Below are 20,338 nucleotides of genomic sequence, written 5' to 3'. Positions count from 1 at the left end.
TTAAATAAAATGTAATAAAATTCGTTGCATAAATTCAATTATTTTTAAAAGTAATAAAATTTTCCACATGAATTCAATTATTTAAAAAAAATTGATAAAATTCGTTGTAAGAATACAATTATTTTCATAAATTATAAAATTTTTCTGAGGATTTCAATTATTTATAATACAATTTAAAGTAAATTCCTAGAAAAATGGAATTATTCTCTTAATTTTTTTGTAAGAATTTAATTACATTTCACGAATATAATGAAATTCTTCGTTGAAAATCAAATATTTTCAAAATCTACTATTTTAATAAAAGTTCTCAAAAGAATCCAATTACTTAACAAAATTTAATAAAATTCGTTGTAGGAATTCAATTATTTTCATAAATAAGAAGATTCTTTAAACTATTTCAATTATTTAAAGAAAATTTGAAAAAATTCGTTGCAACAATTCAATCACTTTCATAAATTAATAAAATTCTTCACAGGATTTCAATTATTTTTAATACAATTTTAAGTAAATTCTTCGAAAAATGTCACTATTTTCAAAAATTTTGTTAAAATTCTTCGAAAGAATTCAATTATGTATTTTATCAATTATGTATTTTTAAAAATTCATTCCGTAATGCTTTTAATATTCAATTATTATCTAAAATTTTAACTAATATTCATTTTCAAATCAATTTTTATTGAAAAATTCTACAAGAATTCAATTATTTAAATGCAAAAATAAATAATTTATTGAATAAATGAATGTTTTTCGAAACTAAATTATCATAAAGAATTTTATCAACAAATTTGAATTTTTTCGAGAAATTTTAATAAAATTTTCAGGAATAATTAAATTTTTCGAGGAATTCAATTAAAATTGTATTAAAAATGATTGAAATTCTATGATGAATTTTATTATTCATGAAAATAATTGAATTTTTGTAAAAAATGTTATTATTTATGAAAATAATTGAATTATTGCAAAGTTTGCTTAGAATTTTATCAAAAATTTTTTTCTTTTAATAATTGAATTCTTTTGAAAAATTTTATTAAAATTGTAGATATTGAAAATCATTGAATTGGGAAAATTTTTTTGAAAATAATTGAAATTTTGCAAAGAATTTTATTAAAATTTTTGAAAATAATTGAAATTTGGAGAAGAATTTTATTATTTTTAAAGATAATTGAATTTTTATGAGAATTTTTTTTAATTTTCGAACATAATTGAATTTCTGTGAAGAATTTTATTACTTTTGAAAATAATTGAATTTCTGCAATCATTTGTAACTTCTCAAAAATTCAATTTTTTCCAGTTACTTAAATAAAAATCCCTGACTTTTCCCTGAATTCCCTGATTTCCCTGACCTGTGGCAACCCTGTTATTCGCCAATAAATTATTGTCAAATATTATTATTATTTATAAATTATTACAGGAAAAAAAATTCAGACCGAAAAATTTAAGAAAAAATGTCTAAAGTACAAAACATCCAAAATAAAAATATCCAAAAACAAAAAATCCAAAATAAACAAAAACGTTCAAAATAAATAATGAAACATGTGAAGAGCTACGGTTTTCACTTTTTACGCTATAAAATCGGAATTTAAAATGTTAATGTTAAAATCGCAGGATTTTAATTATTCTCAACAATTTTGATAAAATTCTTCACAAAAATTTAATTATTTTTTTCAATATAATTCCAATTTAATTATTTTTTGAAATTTAACATGTTAAGTTTACCTACTTTCGATTTAGTTATCGAAATAAGCAACTCAAAAAAAGGACAATTTCATTCAAGGCAACCATTTAAATTTTTACATCTCAATTTTTTTTATTGGATTTTTAATTTCTTAGGACTTTTTGACCAGGACAAAAAATTTAAAAAATAAATCTAAAGTGAAACTATTTTTTTTTACTTTTTTGGATTTCATTTACTTTGGATTTTTTGGTTTGGACTTTTTGTTTTGGACTTCTTGTCCGGATACCTTTATGAATAAATATTATTATTATTTAATGTGACTAGCAAGAATTTGCGCGGCTAACTTCTGGCTTCCTTTTTATAAGAGCAAGAGTGGTCTGACGAATAATAAAAACGATATTGAGTATGAAATAACTTTAATTAACAAACTTTATTATACATTAGGAATGTTCAAAATATGTAAACAAGACGCGTTAGTCACGACGTATCGCGAACGAATAAAAAAAGTATATAGATTTGAATGAAAAAAAAAGAAAGGCGATAAATGCGCCGTCTATATGAAATTAAAATTAAAAATGAAACAATAATCGAAGGGCGCGAATTGCAAATCTCAACACTTTTTTTTTTAAATAAAATTAGCAATTTTAAAAATAATAGAAGGTAAAAAAAATTTAATTCAATTTTTTTTTTCATAAAAATAAAATATGAATTAGAATATAGTTTTAATATTATTATAACTATAATAATCATATATTCTGACATAGGGAATTCAGGGAAACGTCAGGAATTTTTATTAAAAGTACTGAAAAAAAATCAATTTTTGGAATCCATAAGAAAATTCTCATTTTTTGTGTCTTTTTTATTTGCCTCATAAACATATTTCAAAATTTTGAAAAATTCGAATAAATCAAACTCTTCTAAAATTAGTTAAATTTGTCAATATATATTTATTTACTTATTAAAAATAATGGATTTATAGAAGAATTTTAGTTAAAAACACTAAAAGAAATTGAATTTTGAAGAAGTTACAAATGATTGCAGAAATTCAATTATTTTCAAAAGTGATAAAATACTTCACAAAAATTCGATTAAGTTCAAAAATCTTTAAAAATTCTCGTCAAAATTTCAATTATCTTTATAAAAAATAAAATTCTGCTCCAAATTTCAATTATTTTCTAAAATTTTCTTCAATTTCTTTAGAAAATTTTAATGATTTTCATAAATAATGAAACTCATCACAGAATTTCAATTATTTTGAATACAATCTTACTCGAATTTCTCAAAAAATGTAATTATTTTTAAAAATTTTATAAAAATTCGTCAAAAGAATTCAATTATTTAAAAATTTGTTGATAAAAGTACAAGAAAATGTATATGATCTTGTACGGGTTCATGTACATTTTCTTGTACAAGTTCAGCTGCTGAACGTGTGCATTTTCTTGTACAAGATCTTATACAGGGATTTTCAGTAGGGATCCCTCCCTAGGTGTGTAACGGAGGGTTAAAATTGTATAAAAAATAATTGAAAGACTGTAAAGAATTTTATTATTTAGGAAAATAATTGAATTCTTGCAATGAATATTTAATAAAAATTTTTTTAAATAATTGAAATCCTATAAAGAAAATTATTATTTATGAAAATCATTGAATTCTTGCAACGAATTTTATTACATTTTTTTAAATAATTGAAATCGTGTGAAGAAAATTATTATTTATGAAAATATTTGAATTATTGCAACGAATTTTATTAAACTTTTTTTAAATAATTGAATTCTCGCAAAGAATTTTATTATTTATGAAAAGAATTGAATTCTTGCTACGTATTTTTATTACATTTTTTTAAATAATTCAAATCCTGTAAAGAATTTTATTATTTATGAAAAGATTTGAATTCTTGCAACAAATTTTAATAAAATAGTAGATTTTGAAAACAATTGAATTTCAGCGAAGAATTTTAGTATTTTTGAAATGTAATTGAATTTTTCTAAAAGATTTTGAAAATAATTACATTTTTCAAGGAATTTATTTAAAATTTTATTAAAAATAATTGAATGATTTCAATTATTTTTAATAAAATTATTTATGAATTATTTATGAAAATAATTGTATTCTTTTATTACATATTTTTTTGAAATAATTGAATTCATGTAAAAAATGTCATTACTTATAAAAAGAATTGAATTTTTCCGATGTATTTTATTAAAATTTTTGTAAATAATTTAATTTTTTTTTTTGAAGACTCGGAGTGATGGATTTCTTTATATTTTGAATTTAAAATTTTTTAAAAATCTTAATTCCTATGGAATATTAATAATAATGATTAAATACGCATTTAAAAAATAATTTATTGATGTTTTTGAATAATTTTATAATTAAAAAAATTCGTAATTAAATGTAGGTAATAGAACGTTTTGTTGCGTATCTAATCATTTTTAAAGTGAATAAGAATATTTTTTAGGGTCAGGGAAAAAGTCACAATTTAAGTCTGAAAATCAGAGAAAAGTCAGGGGAAAACAAAATTAATTTTTTGTGGCAACCCTGTAAAAATCTTTAAAAAAATTTGTTTAATTCTCTTCTTGTAATATGTAACAATTTTCGAAAGAAATTTTTGCAATAACTATAATTTTACACCAGAAAAGTCCGCTTAATTGAAACTGACATAATTTACTTGAGCACGGTTCAAAAATCTAGATTTATAATTTGATATTTATTAAATTTAACAGAGGATAATTTATAAGATTCCCATTCAATAGAGAAAGTTTTTCATTGGTTACACTATTTATCAATTCATATGGTTATCTATTAAAAAAACTTTTTTTCCAATTATTATTATTTACAAAAATGAAATATCGCTAATATTGAGTGAAACCTTTAACTTTTTTAATAAAGTTTTTTTTTATTTATTTATTCATTTACGGGCATTGTGTCCCATTCGTGCATAAAGTACTAAAAGTATTTAACAGTTGTAAAAATATTTTAAACATTAAGCTGTGTTGTTATTATTATTGAATAATATTTTACGTAAATTTTTATTTATTTATTTTCAACAGAGTGGGCAAGAGCGATCAGGAAGATCAAGTAGGCTAGGATCAGTTTCGTCTATATCCTCAGAAACTCCTTCGCTGCCAACGAGAACAAAATCTGTGACCTCGGAGAATGGGGAGCTTGACTACAAAAAATTATACGAAGAATCACAGGCAGAAAATGAGAGGCTTCGAGAGAAACTTCGAAGATCTGACGAACAATTAAGAGAAGTTCGCGGTCTTCTGGATAAAGCGCAAAGTACTCAAAATAAAAATAATCTTTCGGAAATGGAGAAAAGAGAGAGGAGAGCTATGGAAAGAAAACTCTCGGAAATGGAAGAAGAGCTTAAGGTAAGATTCCATTTATCAATTCACATGATTATATTTCTTTTTTAAAAAAAAAACCTTCTGTTTCGACATTATACAATTATATTACGGGCATATTTTTTTAAGCAAAAGATATTCAATGTAAACTCGAATTTATTTCTTTTCTATTGCTCTTTCAGTGTCTCACTTAACAAATTTTCCTTTATTAAGAAATGCACGTCCAAGTTTTGAATTCTGTTTTGATATTTTGTGATTGATTGCAATGAATTTTTTTTTACCTTTCTTCTTGGCTGTATCTCTACTTTATTGATAATTTTTTTTTATTTTTTAATTCAATTATATATTTTTTTTTATATCGTTTTACTATACGAGATTATTTACTCGGTTTTGAATTTTATTTTTACCAGTCAACTTATTTTACCAAATTAATTTTGGTCCTTGAAATTAATTTCCTTCTCTTCTTTTTTCCACTTTGAAATCATTACTTGGATACAGTTATCGATTATTATTTTTTCAGAATGAAGAAAGCTTAGCGCATTGCTTTTTTCATTATATCATTTATTTAATTTTCATTGATTAGTCTTTTTATTTTTAAAAATCCTTGGATTGAATCAGACGGTTGGCAAACTTTTGCAGGTACCTACATTTTTTTGTTTAACTGAAACCTAATTCTGTTTCCTCTCTGCTCTCTCGCTCTTAAATTTAAAAAACTCCCATTTTTAATTATTTATTGATTTATCAGTAGATCCAATTATGGCTCAAAATTTCTGAAGCGTGTCACTAATTTTTCGATAGAGATAATTTTATATTGCATATCAATAATTTTATAGTATTTTCATACCAAAATGTGACCTCAAAGTTGATTTTGCAAAATTTTTATTTTTTTTAGAGTTATTGTTTAAATAATTCTTAAGCATCACATTATTGAAAAATTTTTTTCCTATCGTTCTATTTAATGGATTTTAATAAAATTTGGTATAAGTAATATACAATAATCATACTTTCAAACAAAAAATATTTGTTAGATTTTGTTCATAATTTGTTTAAAATAGCAACAATTATTATAAACAAATAGAAATAAAATAAACTTCTCCGTCTAATTTCGTATTTTCTCTGGCCCTGTTTTATCACGAGTATTTAAAAAAAAGAAACGTCAGTACCTATCACAATTTTTAACAAAATTAAAAAATTTTTTTCCTCTCACTCAGAACTAAATTCTAGAAAGATCTGTGAAAGTCGATTTTTTAAATTTTGTTTTATAAACTTTTAATGTTAATGTAAAGTGTAAAAAAATGATTTTTTAAACTTTTCAATATATTTTAGACAAAAATTTTTTACATACTCAACATTACATACATTTATGTCTGGGGGCGTGAAAGTATTAAAAAAATTGTTTATAAGAGTGTAAATTGTTATAAACAAATTATAAAAACAATTACACTTTAGGCAAAGATATGACTAAAAATTATTTGTTTGTTTTATAAATTTACTTCAGCTAATTGCGAATGAACTTTCTTTTAATAAAATTTATGTTTTGCAATAAATAATGAATAAAATTTTTTACAACTAATATTTTTTCTAATCGCCTGGAAATTAACCATATGAAAAAGTTATTTTGCAAATAACTTTATCATTTTTATAAACAATATTACACTTTTGGCAAAGTCGTGTCATGTAAATAAATTTAAAAAAATTATCGAATTAATAGAAATTTTGTGAAATTCAACTGAAAATAATTAAATTCGTTAAAGAATTTCATTAAAAACTTTTTAACAAATTGAATTTTCAAAATATTTTAATTTAATAATTGATAAATAATTGAATTTTATAAAAAGTCATATTCTAATGTATTCATGTTTCTTAGTGCGAAGATTAATAATTAAAATTTTTATTAGTTAATTTAAAAAAAGATACACTTCGAATTTTTTAATAAAATTGAATTTTCGCAAAGTTTTTTTAAAAATTATGAAAAATAAGATTTTTGAAAATTTTCAATTCTATTTTTTCAAGATAATTGAATTTTTATAAACAAATAATTGAAAATTTTTGAAATAATGGAAATTTTCTTATATTCTATTAAAAACAATTAACTTCATTTAAAGAATTTTATTTAAATTTTTCGAAAATAATCCAGAGAAGTTAGTCACCGTAATTATAATTTTATGTTTAAAAATTTCTTCGCAATATATTCAATTATTTTTAAAATTTTATTCGAATTCCTCAAAAAATGTAATTATTCTTAAAAGTTTTATTAAAATTCGTCGAAAGAATTCAATTATTTTTAGAAACTGTTAAAAAATATTCTTCTCAAGAATTCAATTATTTCCATAAATATCAAAATTCTTCAAATTTACTAAATTTTTTTGAATATTAGAATTTTTAAAAAATATTCTTCACAAGAATTCAATTATTTTCATACATTTCCATAAAATTCTAAATATCAATTCAATTATTTTCAAAAGTAATAATAAAATTCTTTCCAGAAATTCAATTATGTTAAAAATTTTTTTTTTAAATCTCCAAATTTCAATTATTTTTATAAATAATTAAATTCTTCTCCACAATTCAATTATTTTCAAAAATTTCAATAAAATTCTACGCAAACATTAAATTATTTCAATAAATATGTAATAACATTCTTTGGAAGGATTCAGTAACTTTTATAAATAGTAAAATTCTTTGCAGAAATTCAATTAGTATCAATACATTTTAATAAAATTGAATTAATAAATTTTTCAAATATAATTATAAACATACAAGATTATTTTGAAAAATTGAAAAAATTCTTTGTTTAATTCAATTATTTTCAAAATTTTTGCATAAAATTATTAAAAAGACATTATTTTCAAAAAATTTGAAGAAACTTAAGTTTCTTGACAATTGTCAAAAGAATTTAATTATTCATAAAAACTCTAATAAAAATTTTGGAAGCTGCATTTATAGATTTATTTATGTTCGAAATCAAATAAATTAAAATTTGATGAGAAAAAGAAATCGGGAAAAATTAGGACAAACCCTAGAATAAAAACCGGTTAATAACTGGGAATTTTGTTGAACGAAAATAGTAGACAGCCTGAATTTAATCTTAATTTATAAAACAGACGATTAATTGTTTACCAAGAATGTTTGATGAATACAATTGTTTATTCAATTTGTTTATAAAAATAATAAATTATTTAAAAAATAATGTATTTTTTTTTGATAATCTTCGAAAATGCCCCTAAGGTGCTATTGTTTATTAAAATTGTTTAAATAATTAAGAAAAATTATCGCAAAACATCAGTTTCATTAAAAAAAAGTTGAATTGCAATAAGCTGCAGTAAATTTATTTAAAAAAAACCATTTTTTAGGCATAACTGCGTCTAAAGTGTAATTATTTATATAATTTGTTTATAACAATATGTAATCTTAGAAACAATTTTTCACTACTTACACACTCCCAGACATAAAATGAATCCAATATTGAGTATGTAAAAAATTTTTGTTTAAAATATATTGAAAAGTTTAAAAAAGGTTTTTTTTACACTTTACATTAACATTAAAAATTTATAAAACAAAATTTAAAAAATCGACTTTCATGGATCTTTTTAGAATTTAGTTATGAGTAAGAGGAAAAAAAAATTTTTTAATTTCCTTAAAAATTGTGGTCTAAAAGTTAATTTGAACCAAATTTTGTCTTTTTATCCCACTTTGGAGCGCAGTGAGCGCGCGGTCACAAAAATATTAATAACTTTTGACTCAATGCAATATACTTTTCTTTTTTATAAATATAATATAAATACTCGTGATAAAACCGGGAATCATAACTGACCAGAAAGAATACGAAATTAGGCGGAGAAGTTTATTTTATTTCTATTTGTTTATAATAATTGTTGCTATTTTAAATAAATTAGGAACAAAATCTAACAAATAAATAATTTCTTGTTCGAAAGTATGATTATTGTGTATTACTCATACCAAATTTTATTTAAATCCATCAAATAGAACGATAGGAAAAAGTCTTTTCAATAATGTGATGCGTAAAAATTATTTAAACAATAACTCTAAAGAAAATAAAAATTTTGCAAAATCAACTTTGGGGTCATATTTTGGTACGAAAATACTATAGAATTATTGATATGCAATATAAAATTATCTCTATCGAAAAATTAGTGACACGCTTCATAAATTTTGAGCCTTATTTGAAGAAGAAAAAAAGCAGGTTTAATTAAAGAAAATAGTATTAAAGAAAAAGTTATTTATTTAAAAATTGTTTGTAGAAATTTGATAATGAAAAGGAAAAATTGAATGAAGAAGAGAGTAACTAAAAATGAATACGGTTGCTTTAAGAATAGAATTGACTTGTTTATGACTTATCGAATAAATTGTTGACTGCTTGGTTTTTTGGGGCATCTGGGTTGATATCTGGGTTGATTGGGCTAACCGTTTCACTGTTTACAGCAATTGCAAAAGCTCAAAGCTGAAAATGAGAGATTGAAATCCGAAAATTGGGCACTTACCCGCGTGGTAGCCAAACTCACCAATACTACTAAATAGGTAAAGGATATAATGACAAGCATCTGTGTTAACAATGTAAAATGGTACATTTTATGTACGAGATTAATTACATTTTTATGTTCTGATCTGCAATATTAAAACTTGAATTGTCCATTGCTACACTCACTTTCTTACACCACTAAGCTTTTGCAGATAGTTCATTTTTCGAGTTTTGGTTACTCTTACTTTAATCATTCGTTGTCGATTTATTGACTGAGCAAGTAGCGTTTCACTGTTGTCATATTCGTGATGTCTTTTTAAATTATTCATTATACCTATGGGTTGTTCACTTTAATGTATCAATCAGTTGTAACTGTATATAATTTTAATAAATATTAAACTTGTACTATTGAATATTAAAAAACTTGAAGAAGAATACTCATATTATCTTAATGTTTCTCATGCTTCTTTCTATTTATTAATTTATTTTCTCTCTCATTTGAGGGGTTACGCCATCTTTAAAATAGGACGGTTTTTTAAAAATATTTTTTGACTAAACATTTAAAGATAAAATTTCCTAATAATTATTCTCATAAAATTTATGTATAACAAAAATTTATAAAATAAATTTAATTTATTAATATTACAAAAACTGTAATAAAACTAGCAAATTTTACGCGCAGAACGTGATATTCAATATTTATTATTATACAAATTACAAATTTTTTTTATTTTCAAATATACATTTTTGAATAATTTCATAATCAAAATTTTTAAAATTCACTTATTGAGTACACAATTAATTATTATTGTTTATATTTTCAAAAATTTTAATATAATTCTTCGCAAAAATTCAATTATTTTCAATAAAATTTTACGGAAGAATTCAATTTTTCTTCTTAATTATTGTTATAAAATTTTTCAAAAGAACTGTATTTTTTTTAAATTTTAATAAATCCTTCGAAACAATTCGATTATTTTTAATACAATCTTAATAAAATTTTATAAAAGAATTAAAAAAAAAAAATTTTAATATTTTTCGAAAAATTCAATTATTTTCTACAATGTTAATAATAATGTCAATAAAAAAACATGAAATAATTCCATTTTTTTTAATTTCTAATAATATTTTCCGAAAAAAATTCAATAATTTTCTAAAATTTTAATAAATTTTTCGAAAAAATTCAATTATTTAAAAATTTTTAATAACATTTAATGAAAGAATTCAATTATTTTCTAAAATTTTAATACATTCTTGGAAACAAATAATTATTTTTATACCTGAATAGTAAAATTCTGTGCAAAAATTTAATTATTTTTAATACCTACAATTTTAATCAAATTTCATAAAATAATTAAATTTAAAAAAATTTTTAATAATATTTTTCGAAAAAATTCAATTATTTTATAAAATTTTAATAAATCCCTCAAAAAATTGAAATATTTAAAAAATTTTAATAACATTTGTCAAAAGAATTCAATTATTTTCTAGAATTTTAATATATCTTTGGAAATAATTCAATTATTTTATATTTTTAATACAATTTCAATAAAATTTCATGAAATAATTCAATTTTAAAAAAATTTTAATAATAATTTTCGAAAGAATCAATTATTTTTAATACAATGTCAATAAAATTTCATGAAAGAATTTAATTTTTTTAATTGCTAATAATATTTTTCGAAAGAATCTAATTATTTTTTTAAATTTTAATAAATCTTTCGAAACAATTCAATTTTTTTATAAGTAGTAATATTCATCGCAAGAATAAAATTATTTTTTATAAATAATAAAATTCTTCTCAGAAATTCAATTACTTAACTTATTAACTTCAATAATCCAATGTTTAATTATAATTATTAATAGACACAATTATTTTGAAAAGTTGAAAAAAATTCTTTGTTTAATTGAATTATTTTCAAAATTTTCAATAATTATTCAAAAAACTAAAGTATTATAAAAAAAACTTAAAGAAATTCTTCAAAAAAATTCAATATTTACAAAAACTCTATAATAAAATTGTTTAAAAGAGTTTTAAATTTTTTATCAATAATTTTAATAGAAAAGTTGTTAAATACAATATTATTAACAAAATCGATTATATTCAATAAATTAAAGAAATTTTTTCAATTATTTCAATTATATTGTCAATAAATGGAGTTTTTTTAAAAATAATTTTTACTGAAAATTTTTGAAAGTAATTGAATTTTATGAAGATTTTCATTTAAGTTTTTAAAATAATCGTGTTATTCTTAATTGTAATTAATAATTTTTCTATTAAATTATATTAAAATTATTCATAGCAAATCAAATTCTTTTAAACAATTTTATTATAATTGAAATTTACAAAGAATTTTATTAAAAACTTTTGAGAACAATGAAATAGTTTAGAAAAAATTTATTACAATTTAAAAAAATAATTGAACCTGTTAAAGAAATTTTATTAATAATTGTATTGAAAATAATTGAATTTCTCACAAGAAATTTATTATTTCCAAAAATAATTGAATTCATGACAAGGATTTTACAATTTATAAAAATAATTGAATTGTTTCGATGAATTTTATCTGAATTTCTGAAAATAATTGAAGCCAAGTTTTTTTTAATTTTGAATTTGTAATCATTCAAAAATTGATGTTTTTTTAAAATTATTCGTACATTAATCAAACCTACCACCAAAAATTGTTAAAGGTTGTTTCTTCCACTAACTATGATTTTGGGCCGATATTAAAAAATAGGTTAGAATACAGGTTTTAAAATTAATGAAAAAAAACGAATTTTTTGAACATTTCAAGGTGGTGTAACCTCTTAATATATAACTAAAAATGTGTATATAATTATTAAAATTTCTCATAATAGTGGGAAGTGTATGAATTTTGAGATTCTAAATTTTTTACTCTTTTCTGCTGTCCAAAATAAAAACCTAGTAATCGTATTTTCCATGAGGTCGAAGTTCACTTGGGTCATAAACTGGATTTTTACTTTGGAACGCAATTTTGTTAACAATTATTACGATTTACTAAATTAACTTGTAAATTTACAGTGTAAAGTTTCTGTAAGTGGCTAAATGTAATCATAATTTAATGCCTGTAAATTTTCCACAAGCTTACATGCTATGAAGTCGATAAGAACATTCTGCAAACTTACCGCAAGCTTGCTGAAAATTTAAAGGTTAATTGGGTAACAGCAAAATTTTCCAAGTGGACACAATCTGTAATTAACTACCATTCATCATTTTAATTTCAATTGGTTTCCATAATAATTAAAAATTTATTTTCAAGTTGTTCAAAACTTTTCTCGTTGAACTTTTTAATTTCCAGTATCAACTTTGGGCAGGATAGTAAGCGAATTTTTTTGATGATAAAATAATTTACAAAATTGTAAATTCTAATCACTAAAAACAACATAATATATTAAAATTTTGTTTTTAATTTACAAAACACAATGAATGTGATTTCATAATATGCAGTTTTCGATTAGTCCCATTTATAGGTATTTTTTTTCTACTGAGGAAGAAAATGAGGCGAATGACGTTATAGATGCATGAAATAATAAAATTACATTGTCACCTGAAAGAAAAGTTTAATCTTTTACGTGGAATATAAGAAAGCTGAGCATGATTTTTAACATCATTTTGCTAATAGGTTTTACTTTTGCTACATAATAATATGTTCATGAATTCTCCTGTTTTGGCACTTGTAATAAATAGTCACACTGTCTTTTTGTTCAAACAATTAACCACTTGGTGCTCTAACTTTATTCTTATGAATTTATAATTTCGTTCTTGCACTGTCTGATTCTTTTTAGAGAAATAATCCAGTTGGAAAACTGGTGTGTACAGTTTTGAAAATTGAAGCACCCTGTGCAATAATAACAGACCAGTTTTTGATCAATCAGATGATTGGATATCATTACTACTTGACTTGTATTAATTCTTGTGAACCCTTGTAGTTATTGCACCCGGTGCTTCAATTAATCATTAATGTGACGTTTAACTTTTGAAAACTCGATTTTCACACATTTTAAGGAGGTTCTATCGATAATAGAATTAACAAACAGATTTTGATAAAACTTGGTGTCTAGGTAGATGAAGTCAATATTGTAATGATTTTTTAGAAATAAAATTGCTAAACGAATGCTCGCCGGACATGGGTTCGTTTAAATGAAAATACTCTAGTAACTCCATTTAGTGATCGCTTCTGTTCTTGTTCGCTAAATAGAGTGTAGTTGGGAACTATCAGATGCTGATTAGATGCGCGTATAATCTGATACGGCACAAGGTAAAGTTTCGCCCTAAACGTGACAACAACAATTTTCGAGTTTTAATATATTTACTCCAGTTAATAATAATTATAATTATAATAATTACAATATTGTTCTCTCTTTTTACTAGCTGCGTCATTCGATAGAACCTCCTTAAATTTGAATGGGTTTTCATACGATTAGAATATTTGTCCTCTGTAGTATTATAAAGATAAACCAATGTTTAAAAAAGAAAATTTAATTAAAAATATCCTATATGCAAACTATTAAAATAGTTTGTTAGTTAAGTCTGGTACAAGAATGTGAAGGGAAGAGGAATTTACTTGTTGAATAAGTATACACTCAAATCTTAACTATACACTTATTACACTGAGAAAACATTATACTTAAATGAAACACAAAAATAATGTTAGACGATTTTGTTTAATTGAAATTAGTTTGTAAGTTTAATCTCAATATACAGAAAATATCTACTGCATTGATTCAAAAGTATTATTTGTTTGAATAATTATATTTAATTCAAACATATTTTTTGTTACGGTTTAAACAAAAGTTATGTTTAAAAATTTTATGTTTGAAACAAACTTAAAAGTTGGCTACAGATAATTTAAAATCAATCACAATTTATGTTTGATTTCAATATATAATCTCTTAAACTAAACCAGAAAATATGTTTGAATTAAACTTAAATATGTTTGACTGTATAGCAAAGATATTTTAAGTTTGATTTAAACAAAATTTGTTTGAATCAAATAATTTTTTTTCTCAGTGTACGCTAATATTATACGTCTTGCGTTATTCGCAGGTTTGATAGATTGCAGTGGTTCATAAAAACAATATGTTATTAATGTTAATTGTGTCAGGGGTTTTCTACAACTACTTTTTTTTCATCGACATGAACAAGATGCACTGTTAAAACTATGCAAAATAGTTAAAACTATGCAAAATAGAAAATGTTGTAGAAGCAGCTTAAAAAGCTGACTACATAAAAATTCAAGGTATAAGGTACATGCAATATTTATAAATTAATAATATATAATGTTTTTTAATACAATTTAAATCCTATTTGGGGGTTTTTATCACCGAAAATGTTTTACTTCTCCATCACATCGTGCAGGAAGATGAATATTATCAACTTTCATTGTGGCAACTTTTTGTTACGATTTTATGTTACTACAAACCTTTCTGATGAAAATGCTACTTTGATCAAAATTCTTAACAGCTAATTTATCGAAAATAAATAAACATGAATAACTATTACTTATTTTAATAAGATTGGGTAAAAATGTATTTTAATTATATTTACTATTTGTACTTTACAAAAGGTTATTTTCTTCATTTTAATTAGAAAAAACTCACCAAATTTTATAAATTTAAAGATGAAAATGAAATAACAGCGAATTTTCGTTGATTAATGTAGGATGGATTATCAAAAAAAGACACTTTTCGCCGGTTCCAGTGAATTAAAAACTCATGATGGATCGATTCGCCGGCTTGTTCGGACCAATTTCTTGGCCCATCTCCATCCAAAAAATTGAGGCAGTCCATAAAATGATCTAGCAGAACATGGATTTTTAATAGGTCTTCGAAATTTCCGTTGCTGGCAGAATTTTGTTTAACTTATTTAGATTTTGAAAAGTTTCTGGTCCGATTTTCTTTGTTGAAAAACAGTTGCCAACTATCTTATCCATAGCTTTAAAAGCGTTAATGAATGGTAACAAACGTACCCAGATAACAATAGTGAGTGCACATTGCCTGCAAAAGATGACGCACGCAGATGTGTCCTCCATGGAGGTACATATGCCTCGCATGTCATGCGAGTTCACGCTCGTGCGGGCGTTATAAAGGCCTCAATAAAATGTATATTTGAAGCAAAAAGTATAATATTAAATGTTGTTTCTCACTGAAATGACATGAAAAAATCCATTGGCTTAGAGAGCCTAATCATTCCCTACAAAAAAGGTATTTTTCCCAAAACACTAAACAACTGTAAGGAGTGAGATTTTTTTAGAGAAACTCTGCAAAAAAATTCAGAATTTCTTTGCAGAACTCTCTTGTTCATCCAACATCGATTTTTCCATTTATTGCATAAATCGTAAATTTAAATAAAATTTAAAAACTTCACTGGATAAGCACACTGGTGTAACGTACCGCTCAACTTAATTAGAATTTTTGGAAAACTTTCAGTGCTGTGTGGATTATTACGAGTCGAATTTCAACATTTCAAACTCGTCACACCAAAATGCCTCAAAAATAATGTATTATTATTAGACACTATAACAAAGTAATACGACCATTACAAGAAGAGTGTAAACTTGACTACATAAGTAAATTCCCCCTGGGCGTAATATGTAATTAAATTTACTCAAGAAATAAGTATTATACTGGGTTATAAAAAAATCTTGATGCATTTATTGAAAACTAAGGTGTCGGTGAACAAGAATATACAAAAACAAGTTTTTCATTCGACCAATCACAAAAAAAAAACAAGATTAAAATGTCAAAAAATCCGTAAATCCCGTAACTTTGCTTCAAGTCCGTAAAAGTCAGTTTTTTTAAAACAAAAGGTCCTTAAAGTCTCTAATTTGATTGAAACAGGACGAAAAGTTCGTAAATTGTACGATATAATTTGAATAATTTTAGAGAAATTACAAATGATATCAAAAATTCAATTATTTTCAAAATTAATCAAATTCTTCGCAGAAATTCAATTATGTTCAAGAATTTTTTTAAATTCTCGTCAAAATAACAATTATTTTTAAAAATAATAAAATTCTTTTCCAAAATTCAATTATTTTCAAAAATTTTAATAAAATTCTTGTCAAAATTTTAATTATTTTCAAAAATTTTCCTCATTTCAGTGATTTTCAATAACTACTCTTTTAATAAAATTTTCCAAAAGAATTCAATTATTTTAAAAAAATTTAATAAAAATCTACGCAAACATTTATATAATTATTTTCATAAACAATAAAAATTTCACAGGAATTCTATTAAGTATTTACAAATTTTTTTATAAATTTCTTTGCAATCATTTAATTATTTTTATAGATAATAAAATTTTTACAGGGATTCAATTATTTTCGTACATAATAAAATTCTTTTTAGGAATTCAATTATTTTCATAAATAATAAAAATCATCGCAGAATTTCAATTATTTTTGTTGCAATGTTAATGGAATTTCTCGAAAAATGTAATTATTCTTAAAATTTTTATTAAAATTAATTTTCCAAGATTTTAATGAAATAATTTTTAACAATTCAATTTTTTTTCAAAATAATTTGAATTAAATTCTTCGTAGAATTAAATTAATTTCAATAATATCAAAATTCAATTATTTTTTTAATATCTACTATTTCAATAAAAATTCACAAATGAATTCAATTATTTAAAAAGAAATATATTATTAAATTTCATCGCAAGAAATAAACTACTTTTTATAAATAATAAAATTCGTCAATTACTTTGAAAACTTGTAATTAAAATGATTAAAGAAAGTCCATTATTTTAAGGAAACTCAAAGAAATTCTTCAAAAGAATTTAATTAAGATTATGTAAAATTTTAATAAAATTCTTCCTAAATTCTATTATTTTCATAAACAATAAAATTCTTCGAAGAAATTCAATTATTATCAAATTTTTTTTTTTTAAATTCTTTGCAAGAATTCAATCATTTGCAAAAGTTTTATAAATTTTTTCGCAATAATTCAATTATTTAACAAAAAAATTAATAAAAGTTCTTCATAAGAATTCGATTATTTTTGAAAATTTTAATGAAATTCGTTGCAGAAATTCAATTATTTTTAAAAAGTTTGATAAAATTCTTCGAATTAATTCAATTATTTTTAAAAAATTTGAAAAAATTCTCGGCAAAAATTTTAATTATTTTTAAAAATTTTCCTCAATTCAATGATTTTTATAATATATACTAAAATTTTTCAAAAGAATTCAATTATAAAAAATTTTATTGAAATTCTGCGCAAACATTTAATTATATTCATAAAATAATTAAAATTTCACAAGGAATTCAATTATTTTCATAAATAATAAAATTTTTTAAGGAATTCAATTATTATTTTCATAAAAAATAATTTAAAATTCTAGAAAATAATAATTTAATTAAAATGATGAAAATAATTTTGATGAAGTTACAGTAACAATATTCTTATAATGTAAAATAATGATTTTATCTCTCGGTCATCTTTAATTTATTAGAAAACATGAAGAAATCGATCACTCCGAGTCTTCGACTCGGAGCAATTGACATCTTCATATTTTATAAACAATACTTTTATAAGTTGTTTAATTTAAAAAAAGGTTTGAATTTTGAATTTTTGAATGTCTTAATTCCTGTGGAAAATCCTGTTCCAAAGATTAGATTAAAATATAAATTGTGCAAATATTTTTCTTCTTTTTCTAAAACAAAATAATAATTTTCTTAAAAAAATAATTGTGATTCAAAAAGAAAGTTATGGAAAATAAATAAATTTTCTATTTCTTAATCACAGTTGTTTAATAATTTTCTAATTTTTTTAGAAGTAAAGAACAAAAATAATTTCAATTTGACAAAACATAATATTTAACAAAATTTTAGTCTTTTAATGAAAAGAAGTAAAAAAAATTCTGATGATTTCTATTTTCATTTTTGGTCCGTAAAGTCCGTATCTCTATAAGGGCTTAAATAAAAACTTGAATTAGCAACTCTAAGGCCCAGAACTTTTTTTACGAAACTGAACGAATGAAAAAACATTTTTTTGTGCATATTTTTGTTCAGTGACACCTGAATTTTCAACAAACACAAAAAATTTTAAATAAAGACAATATCAACATTTTTTTGCAATCCAGTAAATTACTCAATTAATTAATTGAGTAATAATTATTACTCAATTAACCTGTAAGCTTGCAATGCAAACTTGCGGCAAATAAAAAAATGTCCTTTTAACTCCACAGCATGTAATCTTGCCTCAAGCTTGTTTAAAACTTACAGGTTAATCATACAGATAAATTATTAATAAGAAATTAATTTTACAAAAATTATATTTCGACTTTTTAAATATTATCCTAGTTTCAATTTAAAACTATTATTAAATTTATTAATTCACTTACACGATAATATTCAATCAAATGATTGATTTTATTAAAATTAAAACGAGAAAACCTTCACGTCAGTCATAGAAAATGTGTTTCTTATCCCTTGCACCAATATAATTCTGTGACTAACATGATGGTTTTCCAACAGAAATTTAAATTCAACATAAAATTTATCTAATGTTGTGAAATCAATATTTCTATGTATAATCTTGCCATCACTGTGTTATATAGAGATAAAAAGAAGGGAGATGGATTTTATATTATAAAAACTTTAAATTTTTTCTTCTAGGTGATGGAGCAATTGAAATGTGAAAATCAGAAATTAAAGGATGAAAACGGTGCCTTGATTCGAGTGATCAGCAAGTTATCCAAGTAACTAATGATCCCACAGTTAAAAAGGCTACCCTATCGCTTTATCCATCTCGTACTATATATATATATATATTAAAAATTAATTATTATTTTATCTCGACAAGAATCGACGTACTTCGAAAAGGATTGATCTTTGTGTTAGCTGTTTAATTTATTTTAATCGAATCAGTTACTCTTGTGGCTGTGCCAAATGCGAATGAGTAACTTCATCTTTTTTATTCCTTCGATTTGGAAAATTCAAGGAATGCAGAATGTCTATTTAATTTCTTTTTTCATCGCCATTTAATGGATTTTCTTCTTTCAAATAATTTTGACGTGATTGTAAATTAAAAGAAAAAAAAACAAGTTTTGATCATTCGAAAAGATAGAATTTTTTTTTTTTTGCAAAACAAATTATTCTTTTTTGTAATTTTAAAAAATAGTTAAGTCTTTTATAAAAGGCTTGTCTTTTTTTAAAGAAATTTCGTATTGTTAAAAAAAAAGCGTTTTTTGTTTTACACTATGAGACTTATTTTTAATTTTCAGAGAAGAAAATTTGATACTTTGAATAGAAAATTTTATAACTTTTAAGAAACGTTGAGAAAAAGATGAAATTCAATAATAATTCGGAGATGTTTTTTAAAATATTCTCGTCCTAAATATTGTGCTTCATGTGGCCTTTTCTTAAAGACTGCATATTTTAAGAGATATTTTCATCTCGCGATTTTTATTGCATTGTATTGAATTTTGAAAATATAATATTATACAAATTTTGAGGACTTGTATTATAGAGTTTAATCTTTTTTTTTTAAGATAACTTTCTAAATTTATACAAACACCAATTGCATTGTGGATAGAGGAGTTTTTTTTTGGTGATAATTGTATTTAACCCAAGTCCCACGGTTTGCTCAGTGCAAAAAAAAAAGTAACGTGGAAGCAGTTTTCATAGCTTTACGGACGCACAAACAAAACACACGCGCGCGTAATCAATGATTTATAATAATATATAGTATATATACAATGCAACGAGAAAAGATTTGTAATCGTGTATCTGTGACAAATTATAACTGACACATTTTTAATAAAATGATGTTGTAAACAATTGTAAAAATTATAAGTCATTACATAGT

The 20,338-nt window shown here is 22.5% G+C and overlaps 1 protein-coding gene across 3 annotated transcripts in view; it reads left to right on the top strand.

Annotated features, from left to right (window-relative positions):
* LOC122509026 (protein phosphatase 1 regulatory subunit 12A) overlaps window positions 1-19,607 on the top strand; it is an 88,036-nt gene extending 68,429 nt beyond the window's left edge. The window contains exons 18-19 of one of the 3 annotated variants that reach the window (XM_043622778.1): window positions 4,726-5,049; window positions 19,147-19,607. In XM_043622778.1, the coding sequence (XP_043478713.1) occupies window positions 4,726-5,049; window positions 19,147-19,233 (411 nt within the window). In that variant the 3' untranslated portion in view covers window positions 19,234-19,607. Of the gene's footprint in view, window positions 1-4,725; window positions 5,050-9,465; window positions 9,706-19,146 lie in introns of those variants that run through there. The other 2 variants (XM_043622770.1, XM_043622787.1) reach the window with 2 other exon arrangements.
* Window positions 19,608-20,338: the final 731 nt, after the last annotated feature.

The sequence above is a fragment of the Leptopilina heterotoma genome, unplaced genomic scaffold (assembly GCF_015476425.1).
Source record: "Leptopilina heterotoma isolate Lh14 unplaced genomic scaffold, ASM1547642v1 Lhet_115, whole genome shotgun sequence".
Lineage (NCBI taxonomy): Eukaryota > Metazoa > Arthropoda > Insecta > Hymenoptera > Figitidae > Leptopilina > Leptopilina heterotoma.
Note: the sequence above shows the minus strand (reverse complement) of the source record. Positions and strands in the feature narration are given on the sequence as shown.